This window comes from Olea europaea, chromosome 16 (genome assembly GCF_002742605.1).
Source record: "Olea europaea var. sylvestris chromosome 16, O_europaea_v1, whole genome shotgun sequence".
Taxonomy (NCBI): Eukaryota; Viridiplantae; Streptophyta; class Magnoliopsida; order Lamiales; family Oleaceae; genus Olea; species Olea europaea.
The window spans coordinates 1,455,557-1,478,624 of record NC_036252.1 but is presented as its reverse complement, the minus strand read 5'-3'; the positions used below and the strand labels follow the sequence as shown (position 1 = coordinate 1,478,624).

At 31.8% G+C, this 23,068-nt stretch overlaps 3 protein-coding genes across 4 annotated transcripts; all 3 read left to right on the top strand.

The window, feature by feature from the left end:
* The first annotated feature begins 1,037 nt into the window (after positions 1-1,037).
* On the top strand, positions 1,038-4,062 carry LOC111412902 (uridine 5'-monophosphate synthase-like). The gene is made up of 7 exons (XM_023043770.1): positions 1,038-1,571; positions 1,716-2,061; positions 2,199-2,282; positions 3,168-3,250; positions 3,355-3,442; positions 3,531-3,785; positions 3,856-4,062. Exons 1-7 carry the CDS (start codon positions 1,132-1,134, stop codon positions 4,060-4,062), a joined length of 1,503 nt encoding a protein of 500 aa, XP_022899538.1. The 5' UTR covers positions 1,038-1,131.
* Positions 4,063-12,978: 8,916 nt separating this feature from the next.
* Positions 12,979-16,629, top strand: LOC111411643 (probable prefoldin subunit 4). The gene is made up of 3 exons (XM_023042164.1): positions 12,979-13,112; positions 13,197-13,313; positions 16,173-16,629. The coding sequence occupies exons 1-3, from the start codon at positions 13,104-13,106 to the stop codon at positions 16,431-16,433; spliced, it is 387 nt and encodes a 128-aa protein (XP_022897932.1). The 5' UTR covers positions 12,979-13,103; the 3' UTR covers positions 16,434-16,629.
* Positions 16,630-17,126: 497 nt separating this feature from the next.
* Positions 17,127-21,644, top strand: LOC111411642 (sec-independent protein translocase protein TATA, chloroplastic-like). Of its 2 annotated transcripts, XR_002705862.1 has the most exons (3): positions 17,127-17,548; positions 17,969-18,190; positions 21,318-21,430. XR_002705862.1 is itself a non-coding variant. In XM_023042163.1 (2 exons), the coding sequence occupies exons 1-2, from the start codon at positions 17,228-17,230 to the stop codon at positions 21,444-21,446; spliced, it is 450 nt and encodes a 149-aa protein (XP_022897931.1). In that variant the 5' UTR covers positions 17,130-17,227; the 3' UTR covers positions 21,447-21,644. The 2 variants fall into 2 exon arrangements, 1 of the variants encoding a protein (XP_022897931.1); XM_023042163.1 differs by lacking the exon at positions 17,969-18,190 and having other exon boundaries at positions 17,130-17,548; positions 21,318-21,644.
* Positions 21,645-23,068: the final 1,424 nt, after the last annotated feature.

The following is a 23,068-nucleotide window of genomic DNA, read 5'->3' as shown; positions in this document are numbered from 1 at the left end:
TAAACCCCTATTTAACAATCATTATTTGAAAACTTTTTTTTCTACATACTCGTTTCCAACCAGAAATTCACGCAATAAAATATTTTGCACATAAATTCAAAACATTTTCCCATTTTTAACATATATCCTCCCAAAAAAACCACTGTTTAAAACGTTATTTTTTAAAATAATGACCATCAAAGAGAGCTAAATTATCCCTATCAATATGACAGCAATGTCGCAGAAATTGTCAAGGGTGACCAAATGTGTTAAAAGTTGTGAGGCTGAAAATTTCTATCGAGTACAGTTAGTGGATATGAGTATTAATGGGTGTCAATTGAGGGCCATTACTTTGAAATGACATCTCTCTTTCTACCATTCAACCTCTACCATACCCAAAATTGCATCTTCCATATTACTTCTTTACTAGGAAACAAATTGGGAGAAGCCAAGAGTGAAGAGAATGAGTTCAATGGTACCTCGATAAAGAGTAACAACATTTTTACTTGAGCACGAAAAATATTGATACACAATTTCTACTTATCTTGTTCTGTCTAGGAAGTTCTAAATATGTAGATTCGCGATTTTCAAAAATGAGTTATTAACTTATAACGTTCTTGAAATTGCTCAAAAATTATTTTAAAATCTAGTTTAAAAGTCCATTCGAGTTTGGATTCGAAATTGTAATTCTAACATAATGCAAAATTAGGGTTTATTGAGTGAAAAATTGTCACTTACCAAAATGAAGTTTATTTAACGAGAATTGTTTTGATAAATTTTGTGAATTTTGCAAAAGAATATATCATCCTATATGGGGTCAGTCATGAGCTATTAGTCGTAAATATCACGGTCTTTAGAGATGAACCAACCAAAACATTCAGAAATTAAATGTAAGTAAACTCTTGCATTGATTACCTATAAAATCTCAAAATTATCGAAATTTTAAAATTGCAATATAGTCCGAAATTGCAATTTCAAACTTTTAAAATTGCAATATAGTCCGAAATTTCTCAAAATTTTCAAATAAAGCCCAAATTAGTTTGTTAGAAATTGGGTCGGGCCACCTACCATATGAATTCGGCCCTAAAGGTAGGCCCGAGCATATCACGCCGCCGTAGAGGGACGTTTCAGTCATCAACACTGTAAACAACAATGGAATCCTTAATCCTACACCTCCATGATATCGCCGCCGTGAAATTCGGAAACTTCAAGCTGAAATCCGGCATCTCTTCTCCTATCTACATTGACCTCCGCTTAACTGTCTCCTACCCATATCTCCTCCGTCAAATCTCTCAAACCCTCGTAGCCACCGTCCCGTCATCCACTCGATACGACGTCGTCTGCGGAGTGCCGTACACCGCCCTCCCAATCGCCACTAGTATTTCCGTATCGTCTAATGTTCCCATGCTCATGCGGCGTAAGGAGGTTAAGGATTACGGCACCGCCAAGGCCATTGAGGGCGCATTTACTCCCAATCAAATTTGCCTTATTGTTGAAGACCTCGTTACTAGTGGCGCTTCCGTGCTCGAGACGGCAGCTCCACTCCGAGCTGCAGGACTTAAAGTCACCGATGCTGTCGTCATCATTGATAGGTTAATATTGCATATGTAAATGTGTGTGTATACTGGCTCACACCTACAAAATTTGGTGTTTAAAATTGTTCAATTACGAATGATTTTTATATTTTAGTTTCTCCTTAAAATGCTTTTTCTTTTTCCTCAACAATACTGAGACAGGGAACAAGGAGGGAGGGAGAATTTGGCTGAAAATGGGATAACACTGCACCCAATGGTGAAGCTAACCGAACTGGTGAAGATATTGAAGGAGAAGGGGAGAGTCTCAGAGGAGACGGAGAAGATGGTTATGAAATTTTTGGAGGAGAATCGGAAGGTGGCGATGCCAATACGAGATGCAGTCGCTGAGGAGAAGGTTAGAGAAAGAATTCCATATGGGGAGAGGGCAAAGATGGCAAAGAATCCAACAGGAAAGAGGTTGTTTGAGATAATAGTGCAGAAGGAGACTAACTTGTGTTTAGCTGCTGATGTTGCCACCGCTGCTGAATTGCTTGACATTGCTGACAAGGTGAGAAAAGAAAATCATAAATTGAAATTTACTAATTTTTTATGCTTATTTTTGCTGGCTAAAAATGAGTAGCTAATTTACACAGCAATTTCACGTTCCTGCAAACATCATGTTAATTTTCTCTGAATTTTCTGCAGGTTGGACCTGAAATCTGCATGTTAAAAACCCATGTGGATATATTGCCTGATTTTACTCCTGATTTTGGATCTAAACTTCGATCGGTATATTTCTATCTTGTGAACTTCTACACCACTTGAATAACAATATACAGTTTTAATTTCTTCTGTTATATAGATCCATGCATGAGATAGGTTTAAATCAATAATTAATTGCTAATGATTTGGACTATAGTTCTATTTATATTATGAGGAGCCATGGTTCTAAGCATAATTGTCATTGCTCCCCTGCCCATCTAGTTGCCAGGATAACTTCGAGTTTCGTTGCCTCTTCTTTCATGAATATATATTTTGCCAATGAGTGTTGTAGAAATGAGGATATTAAGAAAAATATGTGGTTGCCTTAGATGGATAAAGTAAAAGCGAAGAAATACATTGACAAATGGAGTGGATTTGAAAATAGATTGAATAAATAATTACTTGCATGATTGTGGCTTTTCTTTTTTAGAGTTAAAGAAGTATCCAATCACAAAAATGATATAGAAAAAGTTAGAATTAGGATAACTGGATCAAAATATCATAGTAGGATGTGATTTATAAAGTTTTAACTTCATTGACATTCTTAGTAGATGTAGTGCTTGATCGGATGCAAATTGCAATGACTTAGAAGGACTTATATAGTCAGCACAAATTTATTGGAATACGACGTGGCTTGTTGCTGTCATTCTTCCTATTTTTTCTGTATACTGTTGCATAAGCAATGGATGGGCCATCTGCTAATAGATTTTAAGCTTTCTCTTGACTCTGCAGTCCTGCATTTCCAAGCTCTCTTAATAATTCTTTCTTTCTGTTTAACAATCCATCAAATAGAACTATTGTAAACTTTTTATGGAAAAGATTTGTGCATGTTGTATTTTGTTCATAACAAAAAAAATTATTAGTTGATGTGTACTGATTGATATTTCCTAATTTTGCTCGTCTCTTATGAAGATTGCAAACAAACACAAATTTTTAATCTTTGAAGATCGCAAGTTCGCTGACATTGGCAACACTGTCACAATGCAATATGAAGGGTCAGAATGGTCTTAATCTGCATTTTGTGTCAATTTTTCTTCAGTTTCTTTTTCTTGAGAAATGTTTTATTTATTTGTTTATTGTTATTTTCACTTTTTTGCAGAGGTATCTTCCATATATTGGACTGGGCAGATATGGTAAATGCTCATATTATTTCAGGGCCAGGAATTGTGGATGGCCTGAAATTAAAGGTTTGCATTTCCTGTTCTTTTGCCGTGGTTCGGAATTGGTAGCTTTAAAATAACTCCAAATCTGATATGAAGTTATATGCTGTACTAGGGTTTATCTCGGGGTAGGGGCCTTCTGCTGCTTGCTGAAATGAGTTCATCTGGTAACCTTGCCACAGGTGATTACACAGCTGCAGCAGTCAAAATTGCTGAAGATCATCCAGATTTTGTTATTGGCTTCATCTCTGTCAATCCTGCATCATGGCCTGGTGGACCTGGAAACCCATATCTTGTACATGCAACCCCTGGTGTTCAATTGGCAAAAGGTGGAGATGCTCTCGGCCAACAATATAACACCCCATATTCTGTAAGTATAACAAGACCCATCTTATTATAAATTTTTCCAGGCCTCATAATAACACAAATTTTTGTTCTAGGTCATTTCTGATCGAGGCAGTGACATCATAATTGTTGGCCGTGGAATTATAAAGGCGGCAAATCATGCAGAGGCAGCTCATGAATACCGGCTTCAAGGATGGAATGCATTGGATAAGGCTGCCTATGTTGCAGTGTTCTGCGGAAAACCGTTACCTCACGGAACCAAATGTGGCAATAAGAATTTGGGTTGTGCTACTCGTACATGAAGCGTTACACTCCGGTTGACACGGGCCCACCTCTCCTCTCACATGGGGAGGTCGGCTCCACACATTTGGGTGTGGACCCCGACCTCTTCCATGTGAGAGGTCGGATGGGACCGTGTCAACCGAAGTGTAAATCTCCATGTACAAATAGATTAATTCTAAGAATTTTTAGTGTTAACATAATCTAAACCGACTAGATTGTAAGCTATTAATTTCTCTTCTATACTTCTATTTGTTGCAGGTTACACAGCTCCATGAAGTTGAGTGAATGATGAAGAGATAGAGATAGATTTGGTACTAAATAGTGGTTTCAATATCATCTTTGTAAATTATCATTAAAAACTGGTAATTATTTGTAGGTCCTCCCTCGAAGTCATATTCAATGTATCCCATCACTTGGAGTGAGTTTGACAATCAAGATAAATCGCCCATAGTCAAAGGCCGACGTACTCCAATTTAAAGTGAGATGTCTTATTAACTCGCTGTTGAATGAATTTTTTGATCATCATCAAACACAATCACTGTCGATCAATAGACGTAAATTGGTGACACAAAAATGATCGAAGTTGGAAACCTTCCTCTTCAATAGTGATTATAGGATTTATTTTTTTATCGTTAGAGAGAAAAGTGAGTCTCACACGTGAGTGAAGAAGTAAAAAATGACGACTGATTTGAAGGTCAAAAAGTTGATTTTTCAGTTGTGCTAAATGTACAGCAATAAGTGCTGCACACCCTTACACTCCTGTCACAATGAATGGGATTCACAAATATAATATTCATGTGGCCCTCTACATTGTGAGAGAGTTGTAAACCATACACCATGGTGTACTAAAAGCTTTATTCTTGAATCAGAATCAAACAGGGCTTTAAACTAAAATATGGTGCAATGTGAATATATAATACCTTTTCACGGATTAAATATTAAAGATTAAAAGATAAACAATTAGGTAATTTTTACGTTTGAGCCACATTTTCTTAAAAAATATTTTTTTTTTAAATAATGATTTGACATCATTTCAATCACATATTTTTTAATAAAATAATATTACACACAAATTCAAAATTTTTCTTTAATTTTTAAATACAAATTTTTCGTCAATACACTCTTCAATATAATGTGGCTCAAGGGCTTTAATTTTGGGAAATATATGGAAATAACCTTTTCAAAATGATTACTTTTCCAAAATGACCCTTAGATAATTTACATACCAAAAATGCCCTCCACTTGGATATTACATAACAAGGCATCATAATATGGTAATCTTATATTTTAGTCCTTAAAATTAAATATTGGTTGAAATTTGATAATTTTCATTTGATTTTTTTTATTAATATTTTTCTTTGATTTTTGTTCGCTATAAGTAGCCCCCGTAATTGGTATTAGAGCCATAGAAATCATGAAAATAAAAATAAGAAAAATGGATAATTATTGATGTTTAGAAGAAGAAAGAGGTAGTTATATATTTTTAAAACCTATTCATAATAGATTTAAAAAAATGACTTTAACAATAATTAAATAACTCCCTAAAGAAATAAAGGAACAAATACTAGAGAAATTAATAATTGGAAAAATAAAAGATATATATACATATGAAAAAATTATTAATATATATGAAGATGAAGAAAATAATTGATATTATAAAGAAAACTATTAGTACAATTGATAATACACGTAAAAAATTAAATAAATTACTTTTAAAAATAAATAAAATACAAGAAGAAATAAGAAATATAATATTAGTTCCAGAAGGAATGAAAATACCAAATAATAGACAATTAGCAAAATTAAAATGTGAAAAATTAAGATTTGAGAGTAACTACTTTACTATAGTAAAAGAAGAATTAGAAGATCCAGATATAGTTGAAAGAAGAAGATAAAAGATGCAAATTAACCTATGTGTTAGAAATAAGAAAAAATTAAGATGTCGATAAGTGAATATATGGAAGAATTAAAATCATTAATAAAAATGTTAATAAATAATGTATTAAGATTTAAGAAATGAAGTAAAAGAAACAAGAAACGATATAAATATATTAAAATTTGAAATTAGAGAATTAAAAGAAAGTAATAAAAATATAGATAAGAAAATAGATAAAAAAAAAACTCATAGAAAAAGAAATGACTCGAATAGGAAAGAAATATATAGAAAAAGAAAATATAATAGTAGAAACAGGAAGCATGGATGATGAATTTAGAAAAAATATATTACCAAAGATATTAGAAGAAGAAAATCTAGAGAAAAATTATTAGGAAAATTAAAAATAGAAGAAAAAAAGATAAAAATGAATGAAGAGTTATATTTATTAATATAAAATTTTGATCAATTAAACTTAACTGATATAAATCAATACCAAGTTCTAATGAATATTGGAGGAAGACCTAATCCAACATGAACCTCTAAACAAGAATTACATGATACAGATGAAAGCTATGTACCTATATATAATAAACTATATTGACAATTCTATGATAAAGTAAGAGATAGACAACCACCTAAAGGAAATAAATATAAATATAGGTTTGAATTAAATAATGATTATGATAAACCAATTAATCATGGAGGAACAAAACTAGATTTAAATTGCAAAATAGATACTAAAAATGCCTTTTTAATTTGGGCAGATTCAATGATATTATTCTTTTTATTTAATAAAGATGACACATGGAAAAGTACTGAAAGAATAATAGATTTCTTAATAACATCCTTTGAAGGAGATGTTAGAAATTGGTTGGAAGGAATAAACAATGATACAAAAACATTAATAATAAATAATGTACAAACAGAAATAATAAAATCAGATAGACAATGTATAGAAAAATTAGTAGAATATGTTTTAGATGAATTTTTATGAGAAAATTGGATAAGAAATACTGAAGAAGAATCAATAAGAGAAAAAGATAATGCTAGAATAAAATTAATAAACTTAACAATATGCGATATGTGTAAAATTAAAGAATATACTTGTGAACTTAAAAATTACTATTATATTCAATTTTATAGTAATGAAAATTAAGAAGTATACCAAGACATGTATTATAATAAGTTACCAGGTTCATTGGGAATATATTTTAAAATAGAATTTGAAAAATATGTTAGAGATAATACTAGAATACCTAGAACTTTAGGTTCAAAAATAAAATTCTTATCTGAAAGATTTGCATATATATGTCAACAAAGACAATTAATGAAAAAATAAGAGAAATTAACTAAAATATGTTGTGAAGATATGGAAACTCCTGTGCAGTGGGGATATAATCCTGAAAAAAATTAATAAAAGAAAGTATAAAAATAAAAAGTTTAAAAAATTTAGAAATTTTAATAAAAAAATATTTAAAAACTAGGAGAAGGTATTACAAAAGAAAAAATAACACATATAATCAACAGAATAATAAAAAGTAAAATAAAAGACAATGTAAATGTTGGAATTGTGGAGAAATGGGTAATATAGACCCTGATTGTGATAAAAAGAAAGTTAGAATATTACAAAAAGAATATTTAGAAATAAAAGATGAATTAAGTGAAATATCAGATATTGAATAATACTATGATCAAGAATTATACATAAGTGAAACGGAAGAGGATGAATCAGTATCTGAATAAAGAAATTGAAGAAATAGAAAGTAATAATATAAATATACAAAAATATGAAAAAATAAAAGGATATGGATTAAAAGTCACTTTTGATAAAAATAAATTTAGAAAATTGTAAAAATTATCCTTAAATTTAAAAATAGGAAAATGGGAAGTTTTTGATAGAATTTGGAAAATAGAAAGAATATCAATAAATGAATATCACAAAATAAAAAAAATCATAGATGTAAGGACAACTTGTGGATAACATAAATTAGATCTTTTAACAAAAAATACAGTTGATGAATTATTAACAAAGATTAGCAAAAAACAGAGTGAAAAAAATTCAATATGTTTATTTAGCAGGAATACAAATAATGTTTAAATCACTATTTAGAGAACGGATAGACTCACCCTTAACTATAACTTTACATGATGGAAGAATAATAAATTTAAAAGACAGTCATTTAGGAACAATAGAAGGAAATCTGACATATCAAAAAATTATGTTTACATATTATCCAAAATATTGTGCATCATTAAAAGATAGAAACTTTAATGAAGTTTTAGGACTATATTTCAAGTTTCATAGAAATGATATTATGCAACCAGGTGATCAAATTATGACTATAGAATATAGAGCTTTATACACATTTACCAATTCTAATTATGGTCCAATAAACCATATATTGAAATTCATAAAGAATGTAAAGATATTAGTAAAATAATAGAACCAAATAAACAAATAAGTTTAATTCCAGAAAAATATAAATTTAGTATAGCAAAAAATAAACCTGTAATAACAGAATTAAATGAAGGAGAATGTTCTAATAACATAACATTTAAGGATGAAAAATTAATTAAAAGATCAAAAAATTTAAAATACTTAATAAAAACCAGTTAGAAGAAATCAACAAAATAAAAGAAATAAAATTATATAGAGATACTGGAAATGTGAAAATAGAAGGGGAATATTATAATGGAATAGAACATATAAATGGACCAAATATATTAATAAATACCGAAGTTAGTGAATGTCATATAGTTTCAATTAGAAATAAAGGATTAGTAACTCATAAAACTGAGCCATATAAGTATATAAATTTTGATGGACGGGAACATATTAAAGACTTGGAAGTTAAGGTACCAATAAATATAGGAGGAATATATCTTTTAGTACCATGTTACATAGATAGAAGTATGGATATAAACCCTCATATACTTTTAGAAATGAGTTTTCTAAATGGATTAGAAGATTATAGTATAAAAAGAGAGTGATTATTTATTGTTCATAATGGACAAACTACATTATGTAAAAAGAATTAGATGAATAATCAGATAAGTTTTTCATTAGCTGTATATATACAAATTACTATTGTTGAGACAAATATAACAACTTGTGCATTAATAGATACAGGAAGTGATATAACAATATTTAAAATTTTTTTAATAAAATCATGAAATAAAAATAGTAACATAAAAATAACTGGAGACTGGGGTTATAGGAGAAAGTACTCAGATAATTAATAGAGCTGATAAAGTAAATATAATTCTTGAAAGTAAACAAATTACAATAAGTAAAGTATATAACTATGATAAATTAGAATGTGATATATTATTAGGAAATGACTTTATTCAACAATTTCAATTTTATAAACAAAATAATCATATGATAATGCTACAAACACCTTGTAGATACTTATTAAAGATTTCTAGAGAATTTAAACCTTATAAAGTTCAACCAGCCCAGCGTAGTGATAAATGAGAGAAAAAACCAATCATAAATAATGAAATAAAAAATAAAAGAATAATATGTTAAAAAGTTCTAAAAACGGGAATAGAAATGAGTATAGAAAAAATCATTGACCAACTAGAAAAAGCTTATGAAAAAAATCCATTATTATTTTGAAAACCACATCACCCAAAAGCCAAAATAGAATTAACAGAAACTATTATAATAAGAGTAAGACCAATGATGTATACTATAGAAGATACACAAGAATTTAAAAATCAGATAAAAGAATTGTTAGAATAAAAACTTATTAGACCTAGTAATGGACCTCATAGTAGTCCAGCCTTTATGGTTATGAAACATTCTGGACAAGTTAGAGGAAAAGTTAGGATAGTTATAAATTATAAAGAATTAAATAAATATACTAAATTTGATGGTTACTTTTTACCAAATAAAGAAGTGTTAATAAATCTTGCAAGAGGAAAACAACATTATTCTAAATTTGATTGTAAATCAGGATTTTGACAAATAAAAGTAGAAGAAGATAGCATACAATATACTGCATTTAGCACACCTCAATGAAAATATGAATGGTTAATCATGTCATTTGGCCTAAAAAATGCACCACAAATATATCAAAGAAAGATGGATAATATATTTAAAAATTTTAATCAATTTCTAATAGTTTATATAGATGATATATTAATATGTTCTAATAGTAAAGAATAGCATAGAAATCATTTAATCCAATTTATTAATGAATGTAAAAAAGAAGGAATTGTACTATCTAAAAAGAAATCTATAATAGAAAAATAAGAGATAAACTTTCTTAGACTATCAATAGATAAAAAGGGGATAAAATTACAGACTCATATATCAAAAAAAATAGAAAGTTTTTCAGATAAATTAGAAGCCAAAAAATAAATTCAAAAATGTTTAGAATGTTTAAATTGTGCAGAATGATTTATTGAAAATCTTTCTAAGAAAAGATATAAAATCCAAGTTTTACTTATAAAAACAAATACTAAGGGATGGAATGAAGAACATACAGAAATAGTTAAATCATTGAAAGAAGAATGCAAAAATTTACCAAAATTAAGATTACCAAATGAAAAAGATAATTTGATCATTAATACTGATGCCTCAGATAAATATTGGGCAGCAATATTAAAGGCAGATCTTAATGAAATTTGTAGATATTCAAGTGGAAGCTTTAATCAAGTAGAAATAAATTATACTACTCGTGAAAAAGAATTACTAGCAATTATTATAGGAATAAAAAAGTTCTCATTGTTTTTATTATCTAAGAAATTTATTGTTGAAACTGATAATTCTCAAGTTGCAGGATTAATCAGGAATAAATTACCATCAGAACCCCAATACGGAAGGTTCCATAGATGGCAAACTTATTTAGCATTTTATAATTTTGATATAGTCCATATTAAAGGAGTTAATAATTTTCTTGCAGATTTTCTCACCAGAAATATAGAATTTGCTGATGGATAAAGTCAATGCCAAAGAGTTATACCAATCTATTTCACATATACAAAAAAGGACAAATTTTCTTAAAAAAGAATCTGAAGATATAAGTTCTGGAGCAACCCAAATCTCAGAAATGTTCAACTCAAATATGAAAATATTGTTGAATATCACTACTGAGCACCATAAATATGCCATAAAACTTAAAAATCAAGTTGATGCTATTGCAGCACAACTAAAAGATATACTGTCTGAGACATATATACTAAAGAGCTCAGAAATGAGTTTTCCAAATCAATACCAAATAGGGATAGCTGGAAGCAGAAGCGGACCCAGACGTGACAACATATCAACTGATAATAAAGGAGATTCCATTTCTGTATCATCAACCAAGAAAATTATGATACATGGGGATAAAAGAGATACTAAAACAATCAGCATCATAGACCAAGAATATAAAGTCCATTTAGATTCAAACGAAGGAAAATATGCCAAAATAGTGAAAATCGCTTATGAAATAAAAATAAGTTATTCATATTTCATTTTTTCGGGAAATAATGTTTACTCCAAAATAACAGTTATGGAAGGAGGTGACCCTTCATTTATAAAAATTATAACAGACTATGGATTCATGGATTTGATTTATCCAGGAAAAGATTTGATTTAAATTTCAAAGTTTGATAACATATTCATTAAAGAAGTATCCAGATTTGCCAAAGGAATGAAGATATTTTTAAAATTCTATTCAATCAGTCCAGAATATGATAGAGTTGTTTTCTATTCAGTTGAACACATAATCTCAATTGGATATATTGCAGCTAATTTTCAAATTGATTTTACAGAGAATAATAGAAAAGTCCCAACAATGACAAAATCATGGATCAGACATAGAAGAGCACTTGGAGTTAAAGTCATTTACAACATTGCCAAAAATTTGTTTGATAAAAATTTCTCGTGCTTATGTCAATATAAAAATTGGATACTGGTATCCAATGGAGGATATGCAAAATCCAGAAATTTTAAAAGATTATATTACAAAATTTGATATATATCAATTTCCAGGATATCCTACCACTATAAAAGAATCCAGCCAACTAAGGGAGTGCCCCAATTGCATGTGAAGAAATGAAAGAAGATGACAAAGCACCTTTTGACAAATGTGTATGAAGGATAATAATAGTACATGTGAAGACATTGAAGATAAAGAACAATAATAGAAAAAGATGCCATTTGGATAGAAAAGTTGAACCAACATGTGAAGATGTAGGCCCAAGAAAGAAAATAGAGAGGCAAGAGTGCCTTTGCTGATGTAATCAATGATATAATAGAGTCTTATAAACTTGTATAAATAGAGACATTACCATAAGAGAATCTCATCTCATTCTATCCTAAAATCTCAAGTTGTAAGCAATAGCCCATTCTCAGTTTGAAAAATCAGTTTTTCTGGAAATTCATTTGTATCAAATAGAAGTCTTGTATAAATTTTGATAGAAATAAAATTCTAATATTTTGATATCAATATGAGTTTCTAAATATTTTTTCCATAGATTCTTGAAAGATCTAATAGAAAGTTTCCTTTTTATTTTAGCAAAAAGAGAGTTTTTTTTAAGAGAAGTCCAGAATTTTATTTTTTAGAAGCTGATACAGTGAGAGCAAGTAGCTGAAATAGTAACAATTTCGTGAAGGTGGGAGACCGTTGAAGGAAGTAGTTTACAAATTCAGAGCTCGAAAGTCACTCGATTCTAAAAATACAGGTCTAGATCAAACCTAAGGTAAAATTATTAAACTTTTGCTAAAATTAGAATGAATCTTTTTAAGATATTGAAAGAATCACAGAGACAATTGCATAATAATTATTTTGATAAATGTCAGGATATATAATTGAATGATTAGATAATTTATTAAAAAGAATATTAGAAGAAATAAAGAATATTATATCTCAATTAAAAAATATAAATTTACCATTTGAATAATATGGTATTTTACTTAGAAAATGTGATATGCATGTTGCAGATTATTTTTATTTATTAGATCATAGAATGATTTTATATTCAAAATAGAGTAAATAGAAAATAAAATAATTAAAAAATTAGGATATATGTTCAAAAAATCATTTCATTAAGATTCCATAAAAAGGAACAGGACTCTTTCAGAAATTTCTAAATTCACATTTTTTAATAGGTTTCGGACATTGACGAGGGTTTCCTTTGCTCAATTTACCTGCCGTTCTCTCAGCATCGACCATTTCGAATCATCATAAAATGCAGCAGGTGAGTCAAAATCAAACCTAAAATTGCACTACATTACGCTGATTTTTGTGTGTATGCGTTAATTGATATGATTGAATATGAAAGGCTGGGGCATCCGGTTCGGAAGTGGAAGTCACATGGGAGGACCAGCAGAATATTAACAAGTTTGGCAGATTAAATAACAGGCTTCACGAACTCGAAGATGAAATCAAGATCGCTAAGGTACCCCTTTTTGGGCCTTTTCACTTTTTGATCGTATTTTTTTTCCTCAAATTTTCAAGGTGTGTTCTTCAATGGGTTTTTGCCATGTTCTCGTTCTTTTGTTTGTAAATATGTGGTTTGTGTGACTTGATCGTGAAGAGTATACAAGAAAATTAAACATAAGTTAATACCGATTTATGAATAAAAAACAAAAATAGATTCCAAACAGTTAGAATGAATTATCATATGATACTTTAGAAAAGGAAATTCAACTTAGTTATCGATAGAAGTTAAGATTTGAAAGTGAGAATATACAAAAGAGTGCCACCTATATATACATATACGTAACTTTGTTGGCTCAAATTTCTAGCATTCAATCAGTGTATGGTTTGACTCAGTGATTAGTACTAGATTTGGAGAAAACTCTCAGTTCAAGCAAATGATGCAATAATATCCTGTGATATTGCGGTTCACGACAGAGATCTTTTTCATTTGTTTTGCTTGTTTGAAGTGGTTTAATGACTAAAAATAATATTGAGACGAGCAATCTTATTACGATGGGACATAAAAATTTTGATCTTTTGGCAGTGAAGTTGTGCCATAAAGTAGGAAAATTGGTCTCTGCTACCATTAGATGATGATTTTTGGTGATGCTTGAAAAATAACATAAATGATGTATGGAGACCTTTGAGTTGAAAGATACAGTGACTTCTATAAGGTGGTGTCAATTCAACTGAAGAAAATGTTGCGTACTGGGAATGAGATTGGCTGTTGTCCACAGGGTTTAGCTGCATAAATGGATAGGCCATTTTCCCAGTTAGAATTTCAATGGAAGAGGATTACAAAATCTAAGTGTTATATTTATTTGTGTGACTGCTTGAGCAGAATTTCTCATGGCTCACGGCTCTAAAATGGAAATTCTGAGACATGGGAGGATTTCACAGATGGTTAGATTTAGGTATTGATGGCTCGATACATTTTTTGTGATTGGAAACATGGGCCCATCACTTTGTAGTAATGAAAAATAATACAATCCAACACCAAAACTAGTGTAACTTCTGAGTCAGGATTCTGTTAGGATTTTGTATAAATAGTTTGGAATATCCAGTTTTAGATGAAATATTCTTTCACCCAGGAGAAGTCTAACTTAGAATTTGTGAATCATATTTAGAAATTCAATTTGATTCTGGTCAGTGATGTGGGTATAGAGTAATGATTTGTTTTTAATGTTGCTTTCCATCATCATTTGCCTTTTTTGATGTTTGAGTATCCCTCTGAACAGTGTACATGTGTTAGTTTCTTGAAGAAAATGGGCTTTTTTCGGTCATCGACAGTGGGATTAGATGCAAATTTGGCAGCTGGAGTCACTAGAGGAAGATGGTGGTATTAAGCTGGTTATTAGCAGTGGGAGTGAGTGTGAGAGTCTATTGTCCAGTAGTTTGGAAATGTTGGAATCTCCTTATTAAATTTCTTATGACCTGGGAATCGTGCTCTAACAAGTCTTATATACAATGATACTATTAATGCATGTCATGTCAAGTCACAAAAGCTAATATAGATTTGTGACTGTAAAGACAAAATATAAGACTTGTTCTTTTATTTTGGATACCAATAATATCACAGGTTCGGTTCCAGTGAGTAAAGATGTCATTTAATACTAGTTCTTTTATTTAATTATTTGGATTTTTGCTTCCCTGAAAGGAGTAAGAACTTATGTCATGAGTGCCACAAAAAGCACACATAAGATTACAGACAGGTTGATACATCACAGAATAGATGATGAGCTAATGATTCCCTTTGTAGAGGAAAAGTTTCCTCATCTTTCCCGTGAATCTCGCACTCCATCTAATATAAAAATTCCCCCCTAAAAAGGGGAGAGAAAAAGACGTATGGGATTCTGAATCTTTTTAATATGCTATATCAGGCTTAGTTTCTTGGAAATAAATTCAACTTTTGGAATCAACATGTTGATGAGCAGATATTTGGAAGCAAAAGGGGCTTTATGTATCTTTCAAATCCCACTTTTCATGGCAAGCTTTTTTATTCCTTTCTGTTACCCACCTCCCGAAATTTGTTTCATAATAAGTTGAAAAAAGTAGTTTTAAGGGATTGGACCTAGAACAAGGAAAAGAGGGCACGCATGTTCTATTTCTGGTTACTTATTTGGAAAGCTTCCACTCTGATCCTTAAGACTTATTCTCCTCTCGCTCTGTGCTCTCCGGCATTGCCCCATATTCAGTTGTTGAGCTTCTGTCTTCGGTCTCAGACTTCACTCCCAGAATCTTGCTTGGCTACTTCTTGAGAGTAATGAGGTACAGATATCTATGAACTGGTTTCAGATCTATAGCAATATTGTAAAAAATCGATTTTGAAATTTTTGGGATATGTAGGTTGAGCATTACTGGTTGATTTGACTTAGATAATATAGTTGGGCACATTTAGAAGATTATAAGTTCCAAAAGGCACATGAATATTTCCCTTTAATTAGTTTAAGTATGGGAGGGCCGGAGGGGTATTATGGTGATTTAGTAGAATAAATATGAAGGCTTTTAACCATAATTAAGGGGAGGGAGTTTTATAAACATTTAGGCTGAATTTGGGAGAGTGAGCGAATGCTCACAATCTATTGTAATTTCTTTCAGTTTATATCTTGTTTCAACTGTTTTGACTATAAAGGTGCATCTGACCTTTGAATAGCACAATATATTTACACTCCTCCCACTCTCCCCAGTCGTGGCTTTCTCGACAAATTCCAAGCCTGAAATACAATTCCATTACGTTCTTCTAAATTTAGATTCTAGTTACGTCCTTCCGACTTTATTGTCTTATTGTGTCATTCTGAACAGTTGGCTTACTTTTATCCTAAAAAAATTTGTTCAGGAAACAAATGAGAATCTCGAGGATGCAAGCAGTGAGTTGATTCTTACTGATGAAGATATAGTGCGATTCCAGATAGGGGAGGTATTTGCTCACGTCCCAAAAGATGAAGTCGAGAACAGGATCGAGCAGATGAAAGAAGTTACTGAAAAGAACTTGGAGAAATTGACTGAGGAGAAGGAATCCATAGTTAGTCAGATGGCTGAATTGAAGAAGGTTTTGTATGGCAAGTTCAAGGATTCCATCAATCTCGAGGAGGATTAGCGATATGTTACTGGTCTACTTCAATAGACTTTCGAACTATATTTGGCTTTCTTGGATATTGTATTCTATGATGTTGATCTTTCATTGAGCCAAGCCAATTCCAAACAAGTCCTTGCTATTTGAGTAAAATCTGACTTTTGTAACTTGGCCAGATTTTATTATTAAAGAAAATAAACGTGAAAAATATGCTTATTAATTATTGTAGTTTATATTCATATAATGTAAAATAATCAATAAACAACTCCTCACCACCTCCCACCGAAGCCTTGGTTATTTTATGATAAAATTGCGGTAGAGGTCCCTCATCTCTCGAAGAACATAAATAGACTTCTAACCTTTCAAATCTTGTTAACGTCACACATTTGAGTATCATCATTTCTTTTAACGAATTTGAATTCTTCAGTTTTTTTCTTTATATATATAGCAATGAAAATTCATTTGAACTGAATCTATCAAAAAGATGATATAGTGCGCGCCTTATTTCTTATATGACAAACAAATACATGCTTAATTTAATATAAGATAAATAAGAGGAGCAGTAGAAAAATAAAGTGAAGAATTTCTTTAAAATCAAAATCTTAATCCTTCTTGACATCGTGCAAGCGAGATTAAAAGAACCTATTTATAGTATTTTGTAAAGGTTAAGGATCTCTTTAGCAATTTTTTCTCCTTTAGTGGTTATGCTCAATTCTATTTTCCCAAATTCGACACACAATACACGAGCAAGAATAAAATCTCTTTCAAAAGAAAAGCTAAGCTAAAGATTGCAATTTTCTCCTTCAAAAATTCTGAAAATGGCGACCATCCCATCTGCCGCAATCAATCTTGCACTATCTACAAGATTTAAACCATTCATGGGCACTTCTCTTCTGGGTTCTTCCAGTTCAGTATTCTTCAATAACAATATCAGTGGCTGTGCCAATCTGAGCCTGGTTCTTGGTGGGTCGAGAAGAATGAGCAGGAACCAGAAAAAGGGGATGTCGTGTAACTGCTTGTTCGGGCTTGGGGTGCCGGAGCTGGTGGTCATTGCTGGAGTGGCTGCCCTTGTTTTCGGGCCCAAGCAGATTCCGGAAGTCGGCCGCAGTATTGGCAAGACTGTCAAGAGCTTCCAACAGGTCCATTTTTTTCCTTGTTGAGAATGTTAGTGTGAACATTTATAATTTTTTGAAGGCATGAATTTATATGCTTTATAAGTTTTGTGAAAAGTGACTGAGTTGACATTGAAGAAGATGAATGATTGGATTTTGAACATGGAGGATTTTTTTAATTTTTAATTTTTTTTAACATCAAACTCTGTCTGAACAGATTAAGGCCAACTCTTCGTCCACCTATGCATCCTCGCACACTAGAATACACTGTTAGGTTTCCAGTCAATAGGACCGCAAAATTCTGTCAATGAATGTAATCCTCTCTTGGAAATATATTTGCGAAATTTTTGAATTCTTGGAAAGTTCCACATAGACGGACTTTTGTTTCTAGTTATCACTATTTAAAGTATATTTAGTTTATGTCCAAGTGGCTTGTGTTTACTGTAGGAAGTGCTTTCAGTATAGATTCAGGATATGAAGGGTGGGCCTGCAAGTGCAAACATCTTCATGCTTTCAGTCCGAACTCCAAAATCACCTTCTCGGCCTAGTATAAACATTTGAAGAACTTTCAACAACGCTTATTTTGATTCTAAAACCATTTTGGACATTGATGTCTTAAAGCTGTTTAGGCTGAAATAACTTGCTAGCGTGATTCACTCTTCATCTCAGGTTCTCATTTTATTTATTATATTTGACTAATTAAGTTTATCATAATTTGATGTTGGATGTGATACTAAATGCGTTAGCATCATGAGAAACCCTTTCTACCAACATTTGTGTAGAATGAACTCTCCAATTATTCAGAGGCTTGAACATGGCAACTTCCTCAAGTTTAATTTTAAGTTTGGTTATTATTAAAATCCATCCCCCTTCCCCAGCAAAAAAAAAAAAAAATGGTGTGCCTTGCCTTGCCTTCTTGTGCTTTGACAGAAACTAGTGTTCCTATTTCCTTTATATCTCTGTAAAATATTTCCCAGTCATCTAGTTCTGTACTTTATAAGATATTATCCTTGTTCAATATAAGTTGATAGATCCTATGTTTGTACACCTACATGCCTTAATGTGTATATGTAATATGTCCAATATAGACTTAGTATAATCATTCAATAGTGTAAGATCATTATGCTGCAATCTATCATATTAATCCATATGCAGAACCATGATAGTGCCTTAGGCCATAACGTTCTCAACTTAATCATAAGGAAATTCATTTATAATACTTGAAATTTCATACGACGTGTCCAATATGAACTTGTTCTCTGAGAAGCAAACTTGCAATTAATGCAGCATCTAAGTTGATGATATGAGTACCACTATCCATTCAAAGAAGTACCATGTGCTGGTCTTTTTGCATTGTTCGAGCCTAATTGATACCCAATTACTTCTTTGCTATCTTTTTCTCTCTCTTTCAATGTTTTGGCCCTTTTCTGGACACATTGATAATCATCTGTTCCACTGGCAACCACCGTGTCTTAGCTTTTTCCAGTTGAACCTCTTCAACACTTTTTCCATGTACAAACTCCTACAACCATGTCAGTCTATCTCCATGAAACATTATTCTCAGATTAAGGTTGCCTCTCTTCTAATGTTGCTGATACCATTTTTGTGTTATCGATCAACAATAATTTTTTATGTTCACATGAAATTAAGATAGTGACAACTTTCCTACTTATCTTATCGCACACATGATTTATATATTTTCACGATAAAAACATAGTGCTTTGTTCGCGTTCTTTGTCATGATGTGCTACAATGGCTTATAAAATCCTAATGTATTTAAACATCGCTACCTCCCAAAAGATCTCTTCACAGTTAACTACTGTCTTTGTTGATAACATTTTGCCTTTATGTCTCTATCTTTCCGTCTCTTATTTCTCACTTGATTACTCGTTTGCAGCTAATATGTATCATATCTTCTGGTGGATCAATGAGCTTCCAAACTTGATTGAAATTCAAAATTTTGTTTTAGATATCATAGTCTAGACTCTTACTCAAGTTGATATCGGACATGCAAGATCGTCTCTACAGTTGTTATTTCATAGCAGGAACCTGGTTCATCAACATCCTCGTAAAGAAATCCTTAACTGTCTGGAAGATGTGATACTATACAGATCTCCTATAGCTGTGTATTAACTAGCGGCCTCAGGCATTAGTAGTAGTCTGTGGCTGAATGAAAATTTCTTTGATTTATATTTTGTTCCTAGGCCTTCATTATCAAATACGCTTATCCAAGAAAATGGCGTTCTTGCAGAAAATAGAAATAATATCCTAGTGACTCTTTAGGATATCATACCTTTTTGTTTGCCTTTCATTTCCTAGCATAAGTTGGATATGCTTAGGTCTTAACATTCTTATGACTTCTTTGTTTTCATACCTTATAGAGCACGTGGATCAATTTCGCGGGAACTTATTGAAAAAATAGATTGTGGCAAGCACAGCATGTTAGAAAGGATAAAACAATATAAACTCATTATAAACACTCCAAATCCAAGGAAGTACTATTCCTCTTTTTGATACCCTATTTAATTCAGGTGTCACTTTGGGGAGTCATCTGCATATTAATTATATTCTCCTTCGAGACAAGTAAGGAGTCAGTATTCGTCAATCATATTGAGGTGAATATGAAGTACATACAAGGATACGAGGTAACAAGGGAAAAACATTAGGGATTTGTCAATCATAATGAGGTGAATATTTCGTTCATTCACCAAGAGATTGGATCTTTAAAATCAAGTAGTTCCTCCCACTATTTCAGATGACATATTCCTTTCAATGAGATAGAAAATTCCTCGTTGACAAATTATTTTTATGGGGATTGGGTCCTATCTTTAAATCAACTCACGTAACACTTCATACATTGTTGACTTGTTAGAAAAGATGAGTAGATAAAACTCGTCCAATGAATACAATGCATGCTCTGAGCATCCTTCCACCCCTAGAATACAAGAGCGTCACATATAGATTCTACACTCCCATGAATGAGTTAGTCTGCCTCACACTTTCTCACATATAGATTTCTAGGTCCTAACAATGATTAGTCCCGTGCATGTGTACTCTACTAGCTTACTGTGGAAGACTCGACTTAATTATGCTTTGACGAAGAGTTCAGTAATCCAGTATTGCTTTGTTATAGCATATTTTTAAATTTAAAGGAAGAATCTGGTCATTCGTTTAATATTGCTCTTGTTTAGCATGCAAATTTAATTTACATGTTCCTCACAAATATATCTATCCTAAGGTCAACATGGGCTATGCACGGTTCAACTTGAGTCTTAAAGTTGGATGTTATGTAACTAGCTAGTTTACACATATGTATGTCATCATATCCTGAAATTATCCCTTGGCCTATCTACTATCATCCTGTTTTTTCTACAATATTTACCAGCAAAAAGTGATCATTGACCAAGGAATGCACTATAATAGATGAGAGATTACGAAAAGAGAAAATAGATAGGATAACATGGCTTGAGAAAGCTTATGTTATTACTCCTGTTTGTTGCATTAAATTTGAACTCTCTGCACATCACAGTTAATTGATTGTTGCATGTCTTACACATCATACAGTTTACATTTGTGCTCAAAAGTGCTTCCTAAAACACGCCTAACAAATCTCCACAAGTCTGTCAAACTTCTCGCCTCCGCCTCTTGTCTACAAGTTCTATTTTAGAACGAATAAAGGAAAAGGAAACACTCCATTTGGGATTCTCCTTTCCGATGCTATTTTATATACACATGCATATCACATACCAACACAATAATGAAGCACGTTTACTATTTTGACAATTTCCAATTGCAGGCTGCAAAAGAATTTGAAACAGAACTGAAAAAGGATACTGATTCTCCATTGGAGTCGCCTGAATATATTACAAGAGTGAGAGAAGAAGAGAAGCAAGAGGCCGAAGTCTCGAGCATGGAGAGTTCTTAAATTTGTACTTTCGTACAGTGTCTTGATATAGCTTCTTGTGTGCAACAATTGTTCTAATTACATTATAAGTTGTATCCTAATAGTGTCGCACATTAAATCCTTTTGGTCCAACTGCACGGGACTTGACAAGAATCGAGAGCTTTCATATTGGATCATATTCGACCCGAATGATAGAAATGGCATTTTTATTCTCTAGTATTTCCTGGAGTGAGGGCATGAAAGGTTCTGATTGCATTTTTTTCCCCTTTTTTATCAGGTAAATAAATTGCATTGATCAAAATTATGGGTACAATTAGTCCAGGTAAATCTGGACATACAAGACAAGACATTACAATGAACTAATGATCCAAAACAAGTATTGGAGTGGGAATCAAAACATTGCAACTTGGGTACATCAAATACACGAGGTGCTAAACTGCTAAACGGTTCAAAAAACCTCCTAGAGATTATTAAAAATAATAAAAAAATAAATAAAAAATAAAAAATCTGTCAATAACAGTTCATAATCATGCTGCCGAGTTTGACTGCTTGAAAAACCTAGCAATCTTCAAAGGTATCTTCGAAATTGGATAGATAATTGCCAATTGATGAAGATCATAATGGAAATTTTTCTTGATTTGTGCCTTGGAAATCTGCTTACCAGGTTGGAGTGCTTGGGCAGCATTATTTGAATAGGATTCTCCAATTTGCTTACCCACGCTTTGAATTTTTGGTATCAAGATCAATAATGCTGAAAAACCCAGGCAAGAAAGTTGCACTAAAATGAACCTGTAATGGCTGACAGATTCCACCATAAAAACGAAAGAATTTTCCAGATGGCCAATCAGGCTGCTTGTTAACAAGAAACAAATCTAGAATGCAGGCCGTTTAAACTTCGAACATGCAGTAAGCAGCTGAGCAGGCAAATCAGAATAGAATCAAGAAACACTCCTGGGACGAAATTTAACGAAGCTGCTGGCCAAAATATATTCTTCCAAATGCCTTTGTCAAGTTGCTGGGAACGGCCACTAAACTTCAAGATACCCAAATAAACTGGATGGGTAAAGCTAACACCCTGCTGAACATTCTTCAACACTTCAAACCAGCTTTAAATATTCCAAGAGAAGCTCCAAGAATCTGGGTTTAACTACGTAAAATAATTGCAAAATCAAAACATGCGACCTGCTGCCATTTTCAAGTCTTTCAAGGCCAATGCTTAACCATTCTTGCCGGTCTTCAAAACATCCAAGACACTAGATATTCTTCAAAGATCACTAGAATCTGGACAAATTTTAACAAATCTGCAATGCTAAATTTGAAATTACCAAGTAATGAAAGTAAAAAATCAAACGAGGATCAATGAGCTCACGAATGCAAAGGACAACTCTTAGTGAGAGTTTTCTCTCACTAACCCCTACCCTTTTTTTTCAATGTCCAGGGTTCTGATTTAGTTCTACATATCGTAGCTTATTGATGGAGTATTACAGTGCCAAGGAAAATGCTTCTATCATGCATATATACACAGAATAATTGAATCAATCTGAGCAAACTACTGTAAATGATGTTCAGTTGCATTAATTATAGAATGATCTTATAAACCGCTGCTTTCCTTCACCAAATGAGCGTCTTCTATCCCTTCACAA

Excerpts from the sequence above, each read along its gene's own strand:
- LOC111411643 (XM_023042164.1), top strand. Across the intron at positions 13,314-16,172 it reads ATGAAATCAAGATCGCTAAG|GAAACAAATGAGAATCTCGA; the intron begins GTACCCCTTTTT and ends AAATTTGTTCAG.
- LOC111412902 (XM_023043770.1), top strand. The coding sequence starts at position 1,132 with ATGGAATCCTTAATCCTACACCTCCATGATATCGCCGCCGTGAAATTC. Across the intron at positions 2,062-2,198 it reads TGCTTGACATTGCTGACAAG|GTTGGACCTGAAATCTGCAT; the intron begins GTGAGAAAAGAA and ends AATTTTCTGCAG. Across the intron at positions 3,443-3,530 it reads TGGATGGCCTGAAATTAAAG|GGTTTATCTCGGGGTAGGGG; the intron begins GTTTGCATTTCC and ends ATGCTGTACTAG.
- LOC111411642 (XM_023042163.1), top strand. The coding sequence starts at position 17,228 with ATGGCGACCATCCCATCTGCCGCAATCAATCTTGCACTATCTACAAGA. Across the intron at positions 17,549-21,317 it reads CTGTCAAGAGCTTCCAACAG|GCTGCAAAAGAATTTGAAAC; the intron begins GTCCATTTTTTT and ends TTCCAATTGCAG.